Source organism: Poromitra crassiceps, assembly GCF_964638095.1.
Source record: "Poromitra crassiceps genome assembly, chromosome: 5".
In the NCBI taxonomy this organism is placed as follows: domain Eukaryota; kingdom Metazoa; phylum Chordata; class Actinopteri; order Beryciformes; family Melamphaidae; genus Poromitra; species Poromitra crassiceps.
Window position 1 is genome coordinate 25,803,443 of NC_139642.1, and position 12,084 is coordinate 25,815,526.

At 40.8% G+C, this 12,084-nt stretch overlaps 1 protein-coding gene across 1 annotated transcript; it reads left to right on the plus strand.

The window, feature by feature from the left end:
• The first annotated feature begins 1,212 nt into the window (after positions 1-1,212).
• On the plus strand, positions 1,213-11,986 carry tbrg1 (transforming growth factor beta regulator 1). Its single transcript, XM_083637422.1, has 15 exons — positions 1,213-1,415; positions 1,823-1,986; positions 3,579-3,636; positions 3,784-3,866; positions 4,464-4,500; positions 4,843-4,905; positions 5,986-6,222; positions 6,516-6,586; positions 7,112-7,356; positions 7,484-7,620; positions 8,020-8,166; positions 9,433-9,530; positions 10,099-10,209; positions 10,847-10,992; positions 11,438-11,986. Exons 1-15 carry the CDS (start codon positions 1,344-1,346, stop codon positions 11,524-11,526), a joined length of 1,758 nt encoding a protein of 585 aa, XP_083493548.1. The 5' UTR covers positions 1,213-1,343; the 3' UTR covers positions 11,527-11,986.
• The last annotated feature ends 98 nt before the right edge of the window (positions 11,987-12,084 follow it).

Consider the following 12,084-nt stretch of genomic DNA (forward strand, 5'->3'; position numbering starts at 1 on the left):
ACACTATCTGAGTTGATGGTGTTCCTCCCAGGTGACAGATGGTGAACACATCGCATAGAAAGAATGACCCAGAAAGACCTGAATATTTTTGGGACTTATCTTAACCTCAAAGACGGCTTTCCAGATTCCCATATATACCAGCTAAAACTTACAGGAGAACAACCACAGTTGAGAATAAAGAGGTCAGCAGCCAGCTGGAACTGAAAACACTGACTGTTCATTTGTCTAGAAAATGTAGCCTACTTGGAAAAATAAAACAATATCTATCCAAAGAGCACTCAAGGCCTACTTTCAAGTAATAATCATGGTCCAAATTATAAGACACAGTTTAAAATATTCTCTATCCATCAATTCAGCAACCGTTTATCCGGGATTGGGTCGGGTCGCACAGGTAGCAGTTCCAGCAGGGGACCCCAAACTTCCCTTTCCCTGGCCACATTAGCCAGCTCTGACTAGGGGATGCCAGAGTGGAGAATATAATCTCTCCACCTAGCCCTCAGTCTGCCCTGTGGTTTCCTCCCAGCTGGACGTGTCTGGAACACCTCCCTATAGGGAAGTGACCAGGTGGCATCCTTACAAGACCACCTCAACTTTAAATATTTTATTTCACAAACTGATTCCTGACATGAAAGTAGCCTACCGGTAGCCTATTTGTGGTCTAAGATGTAGACTAAAATTTATTTAGAAAGACCTTTGTCAACAAAACTATTTTGAGGGCCTCAAATAGTTGGCCTACATGGGTTTTAGAATTATATTCTTTGTCTCAAAATGTGTGGGGTGGGGTGGGCATTGCTTTTCCAGAGCATTTTATAGCCAGTGCCAGATAGGTTAGGCTATAAATGTCCTTTTAACTTTGAAAAACAAACAAAAAAGCCTACTCAAAACCACTGACTGTACAACATCAACAACTCAAAGAAGAAGAAGAAGCATACAGTAGCTAGACTGTATAAAAAAAGATCCCATCTAAAAGAAGCATCTTAATCCCCCACCTCTCACATCTTTCTTGTGTGTTTATTTCAGGGGTAATCTCGCCTGTTTTAGAAAAAAACTACACTTCCCTACAATCCAACGCCAACTAAAAAGGATATCCGGCCGCAGTAAAGCGCTCTCAGTATTATGTCCGGTGAAATCAACTAACGATCTGCCTCTAGTTCCTGTAACAGTCGGATTTCAACCAACACTCACTTTTCAAACAAATTGTGATCCAGCGAAGCGAAGTAACCATTTCATTCGACTTGTCTGTAGAGACACACGCTTATTATACATTCACGACGGAGCCATTTGCTAGCTAGCTACCATTAGCCGTTTAGCCACACCGACACCGTATGTAAACAAACAATGCGATGGACAGAAGTGAAGGGTCCCCGATGATACACGGAAAAGAGCAATCCAGAGCACGAGTTGAAATAAGTGGGGTAGGTAGGCTTTGCCGGAGTTGTTGATCTGTGTATGTGTGTTTACCTCAAACCTGTTAGAAAATAGGTAGGCTAATGTATGCCAAACAGCAGTAAGTTAACTGTGAGTAATATCGTTGGTATATAATTTAGTAGCATTTACAGGTGTATTTGTTGATGATACTAAATCTAAAACCATGCCATTGCCTCTGAACTTTGATACACACAATGTTTGGTTCTGTTGTGTGTGTGTGTGTGTGTGTGTGTGTGTGTGTGTGTGTGTGTGTACACATGCGCGCGTCTGTCTGTCTGTCTGTCTGTCTGTGGTATGTTTTACATTTAGTCTTAAACAGTAAAAGTCATATTAACTGTGAGGGTGTGTGAGAGAGACAGAGAGAAGGTTGACTGTCTTGTTTAATATGTTTCAGCCATCTACGAGCAGTACCCAGGCCAGAGGCACGTCCCTGTCTCCTATGGAGTCACTCAACACGTTTGAGTCTGAGATGGAGGCAGATGGACAGGGAAACTATTCTCTTTTTCCTGCGTTGGACAGCATTGCAAGTCTGTCGGGGACCTCTGAAACTCTTGAAAGGTTGTTGAAAACAAGTTTCATTCCCAAAAGCTGTGTCATACTTTAGACTAAAAAAAATTCAACTTATGTACATTTGGGAAGATCTTTATGTAGAAAATACACCTGTTTTACCAGTGCAGCTGCGATAGAGAAGAGTATCCCATGCACTTCTATTTGCAGAAATAAAAATCTGGTTTTGGATGTGCACACTCTGCTCATGGGAAGTGACAAGTGAAATACAAGCTATCTCCTAAACAGTAGTGAGCGTGCGCTCCGTCCAGAGAAGGCAAGTTCATTTGTATAGGACGAATCAGCGTGACATCACGACACCCGGATATGCCACCCGGAACCGCAGCAGTTAACTAGTATGAGTTGTGCCAAACAAACTTTAATATCTCAAAAAACTATACATCACATTGCTTATATTTTTACATTCTGAGTGAGAGCAGAAGTAGCTCAAGGGTCTGATGTATAATATGTCGTGTTAAAGTTGTGTGATCTGTCACAGTTTTTAAAATGAAGTGAATTCAGTGAAAAGCACACCCTGCTAGCGCGAGACACTCAAGGCTGGCTCCATAGGGTCCCACTATAAACTGCCATTTGTTTACCAACACTGATCCCTCGTATAGCACATTTCATACACAGAGGCAATTCAAAGTGCTTTACATACAGTGGATAAACAGAAAAGAGCAGCGTGTTACAAGGTCAAATACAAGATCCAAAAGGTCACAGTGCAAAATTATTAGCACATTTTTACTTTGTGAATGATATCATATGCATAATTGTATCTTAAATGATGCACTATTGTGAGTGAATTCTGTAAGTGTGTTTTTACCGATTTATATTAAATCATTTTTTTCTATATCTACTTTGAACCAGTCGAAGTCACAGAATACTTTCTCTTGGCTGTCTTACCTCAGTTCAAACCTCACTGCTGCAGTCAGATCACGGCTAAATTGCAGATGTGATTGTTAGATATTTGGTTCGAAGCCTCTGCCAAACTCTTGGTTCATCTTTCAGAATCTCATTGCCATGTGTGCACAAAGGCTGGCTGGAGATACACTAGGACAAAGTCAGTACCCACATGAATCAAGTTTATAAATTGCAGATGTGATAGTTAGAAATGTGGTCCAGAGAAAGAGAAAACTGGATCACCATCTGAATCTTTTCCATCATTAGTTATTTTTCCTCTCTCACCCCTTTGACATCTTTTGGTGTAAAGCACCAATGTTGGTGTAAACAGGGGTGAGCTGTGTGCAGTTTACTGACATCACCTTACAGGACTGCTGGGTATTGAAGTTCAGCTGTTTCAAGCAGTTAAATCCTGCTGGCGTATGGAGCCACCAGTGTAAGAAGTTGCCCAGTGCAGCTTTAATATGAATGCATATCTTCGGTATTTACCACAGAGTCGGGGTTACTTTCATATCAAGGGGCCTTATTTTGGAGTATGTCTCACATTTTAAAATTGTGAATATCTCATTTTTGAATGGTCTCCATATTCAGTCTTGTGGATGCTGCTGCGAAAAAGATTTTTAGATTTGATCTTCTATGAAAACTACATGCACAGGATTTGTCTGTTGCAGCAGATGATGCTAAACCTCTTCTCTACGCAGTGAACCGCCCAGTGATATTGCAGAGAAGCCAAACCTCACGTGGCTCGATGCTGCACAGGTATCTCCTATCTATTTCCTCACTACATTTCCATGCAGTGATATGAAAAGGATTTGCTATCGATTCAGTCATCGCTGTGAGGGATTTTTGCTTTTGTTTGTTAAACAAATAGCGCCTTTTTTTCTTCTTCCCTTTTTTCTCATGTAGATTGTCTTGGAGGAAGCTGGGCGTCCAATGCATATCAAGGAGATTAAACAGAGAATCGTCGACAGGGGACTCGTTCAATCCAAGTACAGTAATCCTATCAAATTACTACTCAGCTTGTCCGTATTCTCATGTGAATATCTCTGTTGTTGAAAGTCAAAGCACGAAACGATGACTCAGGCTATTTTGGCTATTCAGCTTGCAATTATTATGGAGTCTGGTAATTAGAATTTCACAAGATCCAGCTCATTATAACTTGATGAAAGTTGAGATGCTGCTGTATTCATTCGGACAGAATTGGTCCAAGTTCATTGAGACAGAGTTTGTGTGTGATTTCCGCCCTGCTATTTAGTGAATCATAAAAATGGTGAAAATCAATATATATTGGAAATTAGCTGTGTTCTTGATGAATCCAGGTCAAAGTCCTGACATTTACTGTAAAACTGAGTAATTCCTCATCTCTTCTCACATACCTATGCAGTTCCATACAATCCAAAAAGGCCAGCTGTAGACTCAAATTTTCCTCTCTTTATATTAATCAGTGACGTAGTTTGATCAGTGACGTCACCAAACAAGAGATACATGTGAAGCAGCAGGACAGGTGTCTGGTGTTTAATACTAAGGGCAGCCATCTTTCTGGAACCAATTTTAAACTCTGCTCATGTCTGTTCTCTCCTTGGCAGTGCCAAGTCGAGCCTGGAAGCTGTTATGTACCGTGAGGTAAGAGGAACGGTGATGCTGTCTGACAGCAGCCTCTGCTGTTGACTACAACAGATTGCACTTCCATTCTGCATTTCTGCCAGTTCAGTCAATACATGCTTCATCTGTAGTTCTGTCTGTTATTATACTTTATTTTTTCTCCATATCTTCCCATCCTGCTTCTTTGGACTTATTTCCCTTTATTGAAAGATGTTAATGCGCTGTAATCAGAGTAAAGGATGCTTTGTGCACACAGATGCACAATCTAATACTGATGAAGTTTGACTGGACTCTCAGGTTTTAGCTCAACCCCAGCTTTTGGGTTTGAGTTTGCCTTTGCCTCAGTGTCCCACTATGTTTCAGACACAAAAAGGCAGCAGGAGATTCAAGAGGATTGAGAACAGAAATGGAGTCTTTGCACTGTTGGTGAGTGATGTGGCATACAGTACTAAGAGGGAAACCCTCCTTACAGTCCTCACAGACCTAAACGACGGACTGGGTAGAGATAAAGTCAGAGTAGAATCAGAATAAAATGAGAAATTATTTGATTTTTTAAAATTGCTTGTCCACTTTTTGTATTTTTTCAATTATTTTCATTATTTGTCATGTTGCAGTTTAAAGTATCAGCTACATCAGTTATTATTTAATCATCCATATTTTCAGTCTGTATTTTCATACATCATCCTGAAGGCCAAAGCACCACATGTCTCAGGCTGTTCTGCTGCACAGGGACTGTTCTCTCTGGTTCTCTCCCCGTGCCCCTCGCAGCACAGGGCAGGGGCACTTCTAGGGTCTGGAGACATTGGGAGCTTAGCCCAGCCCTCTTTAGGTAGATCCGGGGGGATCAGGTAAATGCACAATTTTCGAGCAATTTGAGATGAATACTGAAAAAGTAGATCAGTGGTTCTCAAAGTGGGGTCCAGGGCCCACCAGGGGTCCTTGAGAGGGTTCCAGGCAGTCCCCATAGCAAATTCAGGAATTGTTCAACTTCAGCATTAGCCTTGATTGACAAACAGACAAGGAACCTATAAAGAAGGAAAATACATCACGCACATCACAGTGTTTGAATTTTGCAATCTGTGGAAGCATTTTTCAATCAAAGGTGAAAAAACACAGATACTGTATGATGGTTTATAGTGGGACTTTCCATGCCTGCCCCATTCACTTCAATAGAACTGTCACTAAAGTCTAGCCCCAATGCAAAATTCAAACGCTGTGATGAGAGTGATGTCTCTTCCTTCTATAGGTTACTTGCACACACAGAGAGGAAGTCAATTGTTGCATTTCTGATCAACTGTATCATATATCATATTGTTTTGAGGGCTTTAAAGCATGAATGACAGATTAATAGATCTGAGGGCTGGGACTATTTTTCTTATTTATTTATTTACTTAGATCGAGAGCTATTCATAAAACATTCAGGGCTATAGCCCCCAATGCCCAGGCCTAACGACACCCATGGCACAGGGACTGATCTCTCTGGTTCTCTCCCTGTGCCCTTCGCAGACCGACGAGGAGCGGCAGCAGGCCCTGCATGCCTTCACTACGCAGTCTTTCCTGGGCTCTCCTCACCAGACGACCGTCTCCAGCTCGGGCTCAGCCACCTCAGTGCCTGCCTACCGCTCCCCCAGCAGCTCCTCGGAGCGTAAGGTCAAGATGAAGAGAGGCGCGCGCAAGAACCACAACCAAAAGTACCGACTCAAGTACCTCAGGCTGCGCAAAGCAGCTCGTGCCATGATATTTGTGAGTAAACCTGTTATGCAGTATACAATTTACATACTAGGCTAAGGCTACTGTGTAGTATCATGGATGGACATGTTAGGGCTGCTTATTAGAATTGTTTGGAAACTAATATTGGTGATGATATATATATATATATATATATATATATATATATATATATATATATATATAAATACAATTATTTATTTATTTATTTTATTAACAAAAATGTATATGTTACGTCCAATACCCAGCTCTTTCTTTAGTACAAGCCTAAATTAGTCTTTGGTGTCCTAATGATGGTGTACCTGCAGGAGAATGCAGCCCTTTGTGATGAAGTTGCCCACTTGGAGGAGAAGTTTCTGAGAGCAAAGGAGGAGCGGAGGTCAGCTGATGTGCTCCAGCTATGCTGATGATTCCTGTAGTGTAAAGTGATAAGGAATTCGTAGAGGAATCAAATTGGTTTCTATGTCAAATGTTGTGGTCACTATTTAGACCTAGCTAGCCATCCTACTTTTCTCCTGTTTTTTATTCATACTGTTTGTTCACTAATTTTTTAAATGGTAACCAGGCGTAACTAAGCTGAAGTCACAATACCAGATTTGTTATAATTTTTTGTATTCACTGTCAGCCTAGTTGGTATGTAGAAACAAATATCCTAATAATAGCTGGTAGAATAGAAAAAAACCTACTATCATAGCCAAAATTTACCATTATTGGTTTGATGGCTGGTATTACATTTCCTAGCTTGTATACATATTACTTAACCTGACTCCGCCAGATGGGGCGGTATTGAGTTCACAAATTCACAATCCCAGGTTGTGAAACAAATGTGAAGCAACCTACTGTACATCCATCTGGCAGCGTCAGGTTACATATTACTATGATGTGGGATTCTTTCTCATTCCAGGTTCTTACTGAAGTCCTTGTTGCAGTACCAGTCTCTGTCTGAGGGGGAGCTGTTGCCCACACCCAGCACCAGTTCTCATCCGCCTGTGCCACCGGTGGCCTTAACCTCTGGTCCTGCTGTGGCTTCAGGCCTGTCTGGGGGGCATCACCACCTTGCCTCAGCCGGGTCAACAGGAGAGGACGGACCTCATAAAAAACCCAAGAAGGAGAGGAGAGAGCGAGGCAGGGAAAATGGAAAGGAGGAAGGTGAGCTGTGGAATTATTTTCTTGTGTATATCTAGACTAGAATGTATATTGAAAGTTGAGTGGCTTGAGTCTTCCCAGGCAAGGCTCTTGGGGATGTATCATTACTGTGAACACTTGTTTTCTTCAGTTCCCAGGAAGATGTCTAAGAAGAGAAAGCTAGCGGAGGGATCTCGCAAACTGGTGCAGCCGATCCCTCTGGACTCCTCTGGGCGTCCTCTGTTTCCCATCGTACTGGGGGGGCTGACCATCTACAGCCTGGGAGAGGTCAGTGGCTCATGTGACACAGATGGTGACAGCTGTCTTACTTACACCATTGTTAATCTCTCAAGACAGACTTTGCAGTGATTTGCAGTGATGACAAGTTTCTGGCCTCCGCCTCTACCTGTTACGCATATCATTTCCTAGTCATAGTTTAGTGGACTGATGCCATCTGATAAACATCTTTCGATCTTGATTGGTCTGTTTCAATATACTGTATAAGCAGTTTCAGTTTGACAGTATCAACTGTGTCTATTAACTTCTTAACATTATCCATATGAGTCTAGTTTAAAGTTGTCTAAATTATTGAATGTTTCATTGCTTAATGTTTTCCCTTTTATGCAAATAAATATATACTAAGACTAATCACTAATTACCAAACATAACGTTTGTGTTGCTGTCCAGATCATCCCAGACAGAATGTTGTTCCATGACCAGTGTGCCATCTACCCAGTGGGCTTCTGCAGCACACGAGTCTTTGCCAGCATGAAAATCCCAGACCAGCAGTGCCTGTACACCTGCCAGATCAAGGACGGAGGAATGGGCCCACAGGTATACAGAGACACACACACAGACAAGGGAGTGGGACTGAGGAGAAAATAATAATAATAATAATATAAATAAATTAATAAATACGCTTTGGTCCCACAATCAATCAATCAACCAATCAATTAATCAATGTATTTGTAGATTCCCATTCAATACATGTTAATATATATGTATTTGTCTTTGTCTCTGCTATCAGCAGGCTGTAAAATGTTAAGAATAAAAAAAACTTTGCTATACTAACAGGCATAATGGGCAAAGTAACATCACGAATTAATTAGCTGTACTCTCCAAGCACTCGTATGGTCCATATGTATCTAAAAGGCTTCTACAGATTTTTTAATTTTTTTAACAATGATGGAAAAATCTGAAGGCCGTCCCTCATTTTGACAGATTGGAAACTGGAATGACCAGTGCCACGACAGAGTTTTGAAGTCAGGGGACATTTCTTCCCGACTCGCTCCTCCTGCACCTTGGAGCGTGTCTGTGGGTGCAGCAGCTGAAGGGGCACACGCTGAGAGCTTTCCTTCAGTGAAGCGCGTGCATACAGAGTCGGGAAATCTCCGCCGTTCAGCCTTCAGAACAAAATTAAAACAACAAAATATGTTCTTCTGTGTTATAAAGGCATACGTTTGTTCTTCTGTTCTGCATATTAAATGTTATTGTGATCGATAGTTTTTGAAAATGAAATGCTATTAAATAGGCTACGTCTCATTATCATAAAGAAAAGACGGGTAATAAATGGATGACGTGTGACGACGGAAGTTTTGACGACCCTGACCCGTCTTGAAAAGTATTAAAAGTTCATAAACCAATTAGGGAAAATTAAGTTCCTTAGAAAGTATTAAAAATAATCACCATTTGACGAGGTATTATACTTCGTAGCTGATTGTGTTAAATGGGCATATCATCTCATATCGATCGCAGACCCCTGAATTGAATCAAAATCATATTGTGACAGTCTTTGTGATATCAGCAGATATCATTTCCAAAGAATGTATTGGGATGAAACTTGTGATTTACACCCCTATCAATGATGTGGCGAAAGTGGCGTTGAGGTCTTAAAATATATTGAAAAGGTCATTCCTGCATATACCCCGATTTAATTAAATTATGGTTTAATTACGGTAAATTACTAAAGGAAAACTGATTCTTCATTCATATTAATCTGATTTATCACACAGGACTATATGTTGCAGCGGAGTATTTGGTATTTGTTGGCTGGATGTGTCCGATGTGGCAGCTTTCAGTTTTTTCACCATTTCCCCCTAGTTTGAAATTGTGCCTGAAGAAGATCCTCAGAATGCCATTGTTGCCTCCTCCGCCCTGACCTGCCACTCGAACCTACTGAAGACCATCGCATCTGTCAGGTACGGCTGCTTTACTCACCTGGGCCAACTTAGTATTTTCAATTCATTCAATATCTTTTTAATTAAAACAATTGATTTCTGTACAAAGGATATTGATAGGAGGGCTATGGTAATTCAAGACAGGTTAAGTCAAGCTGTAAGAAGGTGCTCTTTGGTCGAAAATGGGGAAATACAAAAGTAAAAAAAAAAAATGCGGATCCGAGGCACTCTTCCAAGGAGAAGAAAAACAAAACTTTAAAGGCTAGTTCATATGAGAACACAATAAAACGAGCCATGTTTTGGCCTTCGTCAGGGCATTTTATTTTTTCTAGTTTAATTTTCCTGATGTGCAAAATGTTTCGACTTTACAAAGTCTATTGCTTTGACCTTTGCAGAGGCAGAAATGTTTTATATTTATTAAATATTTATTTTTGTATTTTTCTATGCACAAACTGCTAAATAGAAAGGAGCAGAATACAGCACGCATATTCGTTTGTCAAAGTACTATTTAAATTAAATTGTATTTTGGGGAGCAAATTCAATTTTACTTTATTTAATGCTTTCCATTATCCAACATGTCCACCTTTAGATCCAAGCCTGTGGTGACCATCGTGCCATCAGGAGCAGACTTCTTTGGCTTCTCTCACCCCACCATCCAGAACCTGATCCAGAGCTGTCCCGGAGCACGCAAATGTACCAAGTAAGCTCACCCTGCTCGCTGAGCCTGCGTTCAACACTACACTGCAAAACTTTCACTTGAGATCTCTTCAGCTGATAATGATTTGTTAGCAAGCTCTGCTAGGCGTGCTAACAAAATATTATTTACCCCTTTAGAACAATGCTGAGTGGCAAAACAACATGAACAAACCAGGAGGAAAGAAGAACATTTGTAGCCTATGTCACAGAAGCACTCAGACTTGGAAAGTCATGGAAAAAATGTTACATCAGGGCGGGCCACAGTGGGAGCTCTGCTTTTTAATTAATAATCTGAACTGCAAGCCTATAGCCTTCAAAGTTAAAACTACCTTCCCAAACCTAAATAGTGCAGCTATAATTATTACCTCCGCCATGGACGTTATGTTTTCAGTGCTGTTTGTTTGGTTGTCAGTAGGATTACGGAAAAACTACTGGCCCAATTTTCAGTATTATTATTGGAATTTCCTTTTTGATTTATGCAATTATTTCAACTGCAAACTAGACAGCAAATTACAGGACATTCATATATTTCGATCATGTCAACATTTCACAAGGTTCAGACAATCTCCATTCCCTAGGAGTTATAGATTTCCCAACACATGGTTTTAAGACCTTATTGGCTTCTAATTGTGCTTACACAGCTACCAGTGGATACGTTTTGATGTGTGTCGACCTGGAGATGGACATGTTCCTCACAGCCTATCAGAGGACGACGCCTCGGTCAACTTTGAGGCCTATCAGAGACACCAGGGCTTTGAGGAGAACGTGAAGACGGAGCACATCACTGGTTGGTTGGATATTATATTCATTGACCATATTCTTAGCTTGGCCTTAACCTATCTCTATCATCTTTTTTGTTATGCCTGACATTTTTTTTGTTGTTGGACCTTGATTGATAAACACAAGTACAAGAATCTATGATCTATGATTGACAGCCCTACTATACACACACTACATTCACTTACACTGGAGTCTACCATGTGAATGTATACGGTAGTCAAGTGTAGATACACCACAGTATTGTGTGGGTGTTAAGTCAAGTGTTAATTGAATAAAATTAATTGGAGTTTCAAAGTATGAACATAGCCAAACTTCCAGTTATTTTCTAGCACTTCTTTATACTTTTTCCATGATCATCTTTACCATGCTGTATTTTATAATGCCAGCGTGATGAGAACTCAACCGATGACATCTCACCTAATGATTAATGAAGCATCTCTGTCTTTCCCCAGGCCAGACACCGCAGTCTCCTGGCTCCTCTCATCAGCACCACCTGACCTCCCCCACCATGAAGCCCTCTACCTCCTACTTCAGCTCCTGAGGTTCTGCTCCAAAGCCAGTAGACCTCCATTCTTATTTACAGTGCTTTCATTTCGTTCAAGTTTCACAACTACCTACATGATCCAGTTATTAAACGGAGGCAGTGTGGTTCTTTATTGGGTTGTCATCTTATAGTAAGTCTCTGGATAGAACACCATTGCTGATCTGTAATTGAAGCTAATATACTGGATGTGGCTAGTGACTTAGCCTTCTGCTGCACCTGCCTATAGCAGCCTACGTGCAACACCTCTGTACTGGAACTTTTTTGTTTTTCATATTTTTAAACATCTGTACTGGATTTTAGAGCATCTGCCCCCGCTGATATGTTGAAATACACTAGTAGTATTGCTGTCATATCCAGGGTGATTATACAAAACAGGAAAACTGCAGTCATGCTTCATGTCATGTATATAAAAGTTTTCTGTGCATAGCATACTCTTCTCAGAAGTAATTAATTGTTGGTACCCTATGTAGCTGTCATAATGCCTAATTATTAAAGGTGAATCGCCCTCCCCAGTTTAAATATGTCAAATGAATCATGTCACATCTGCATCAAAGA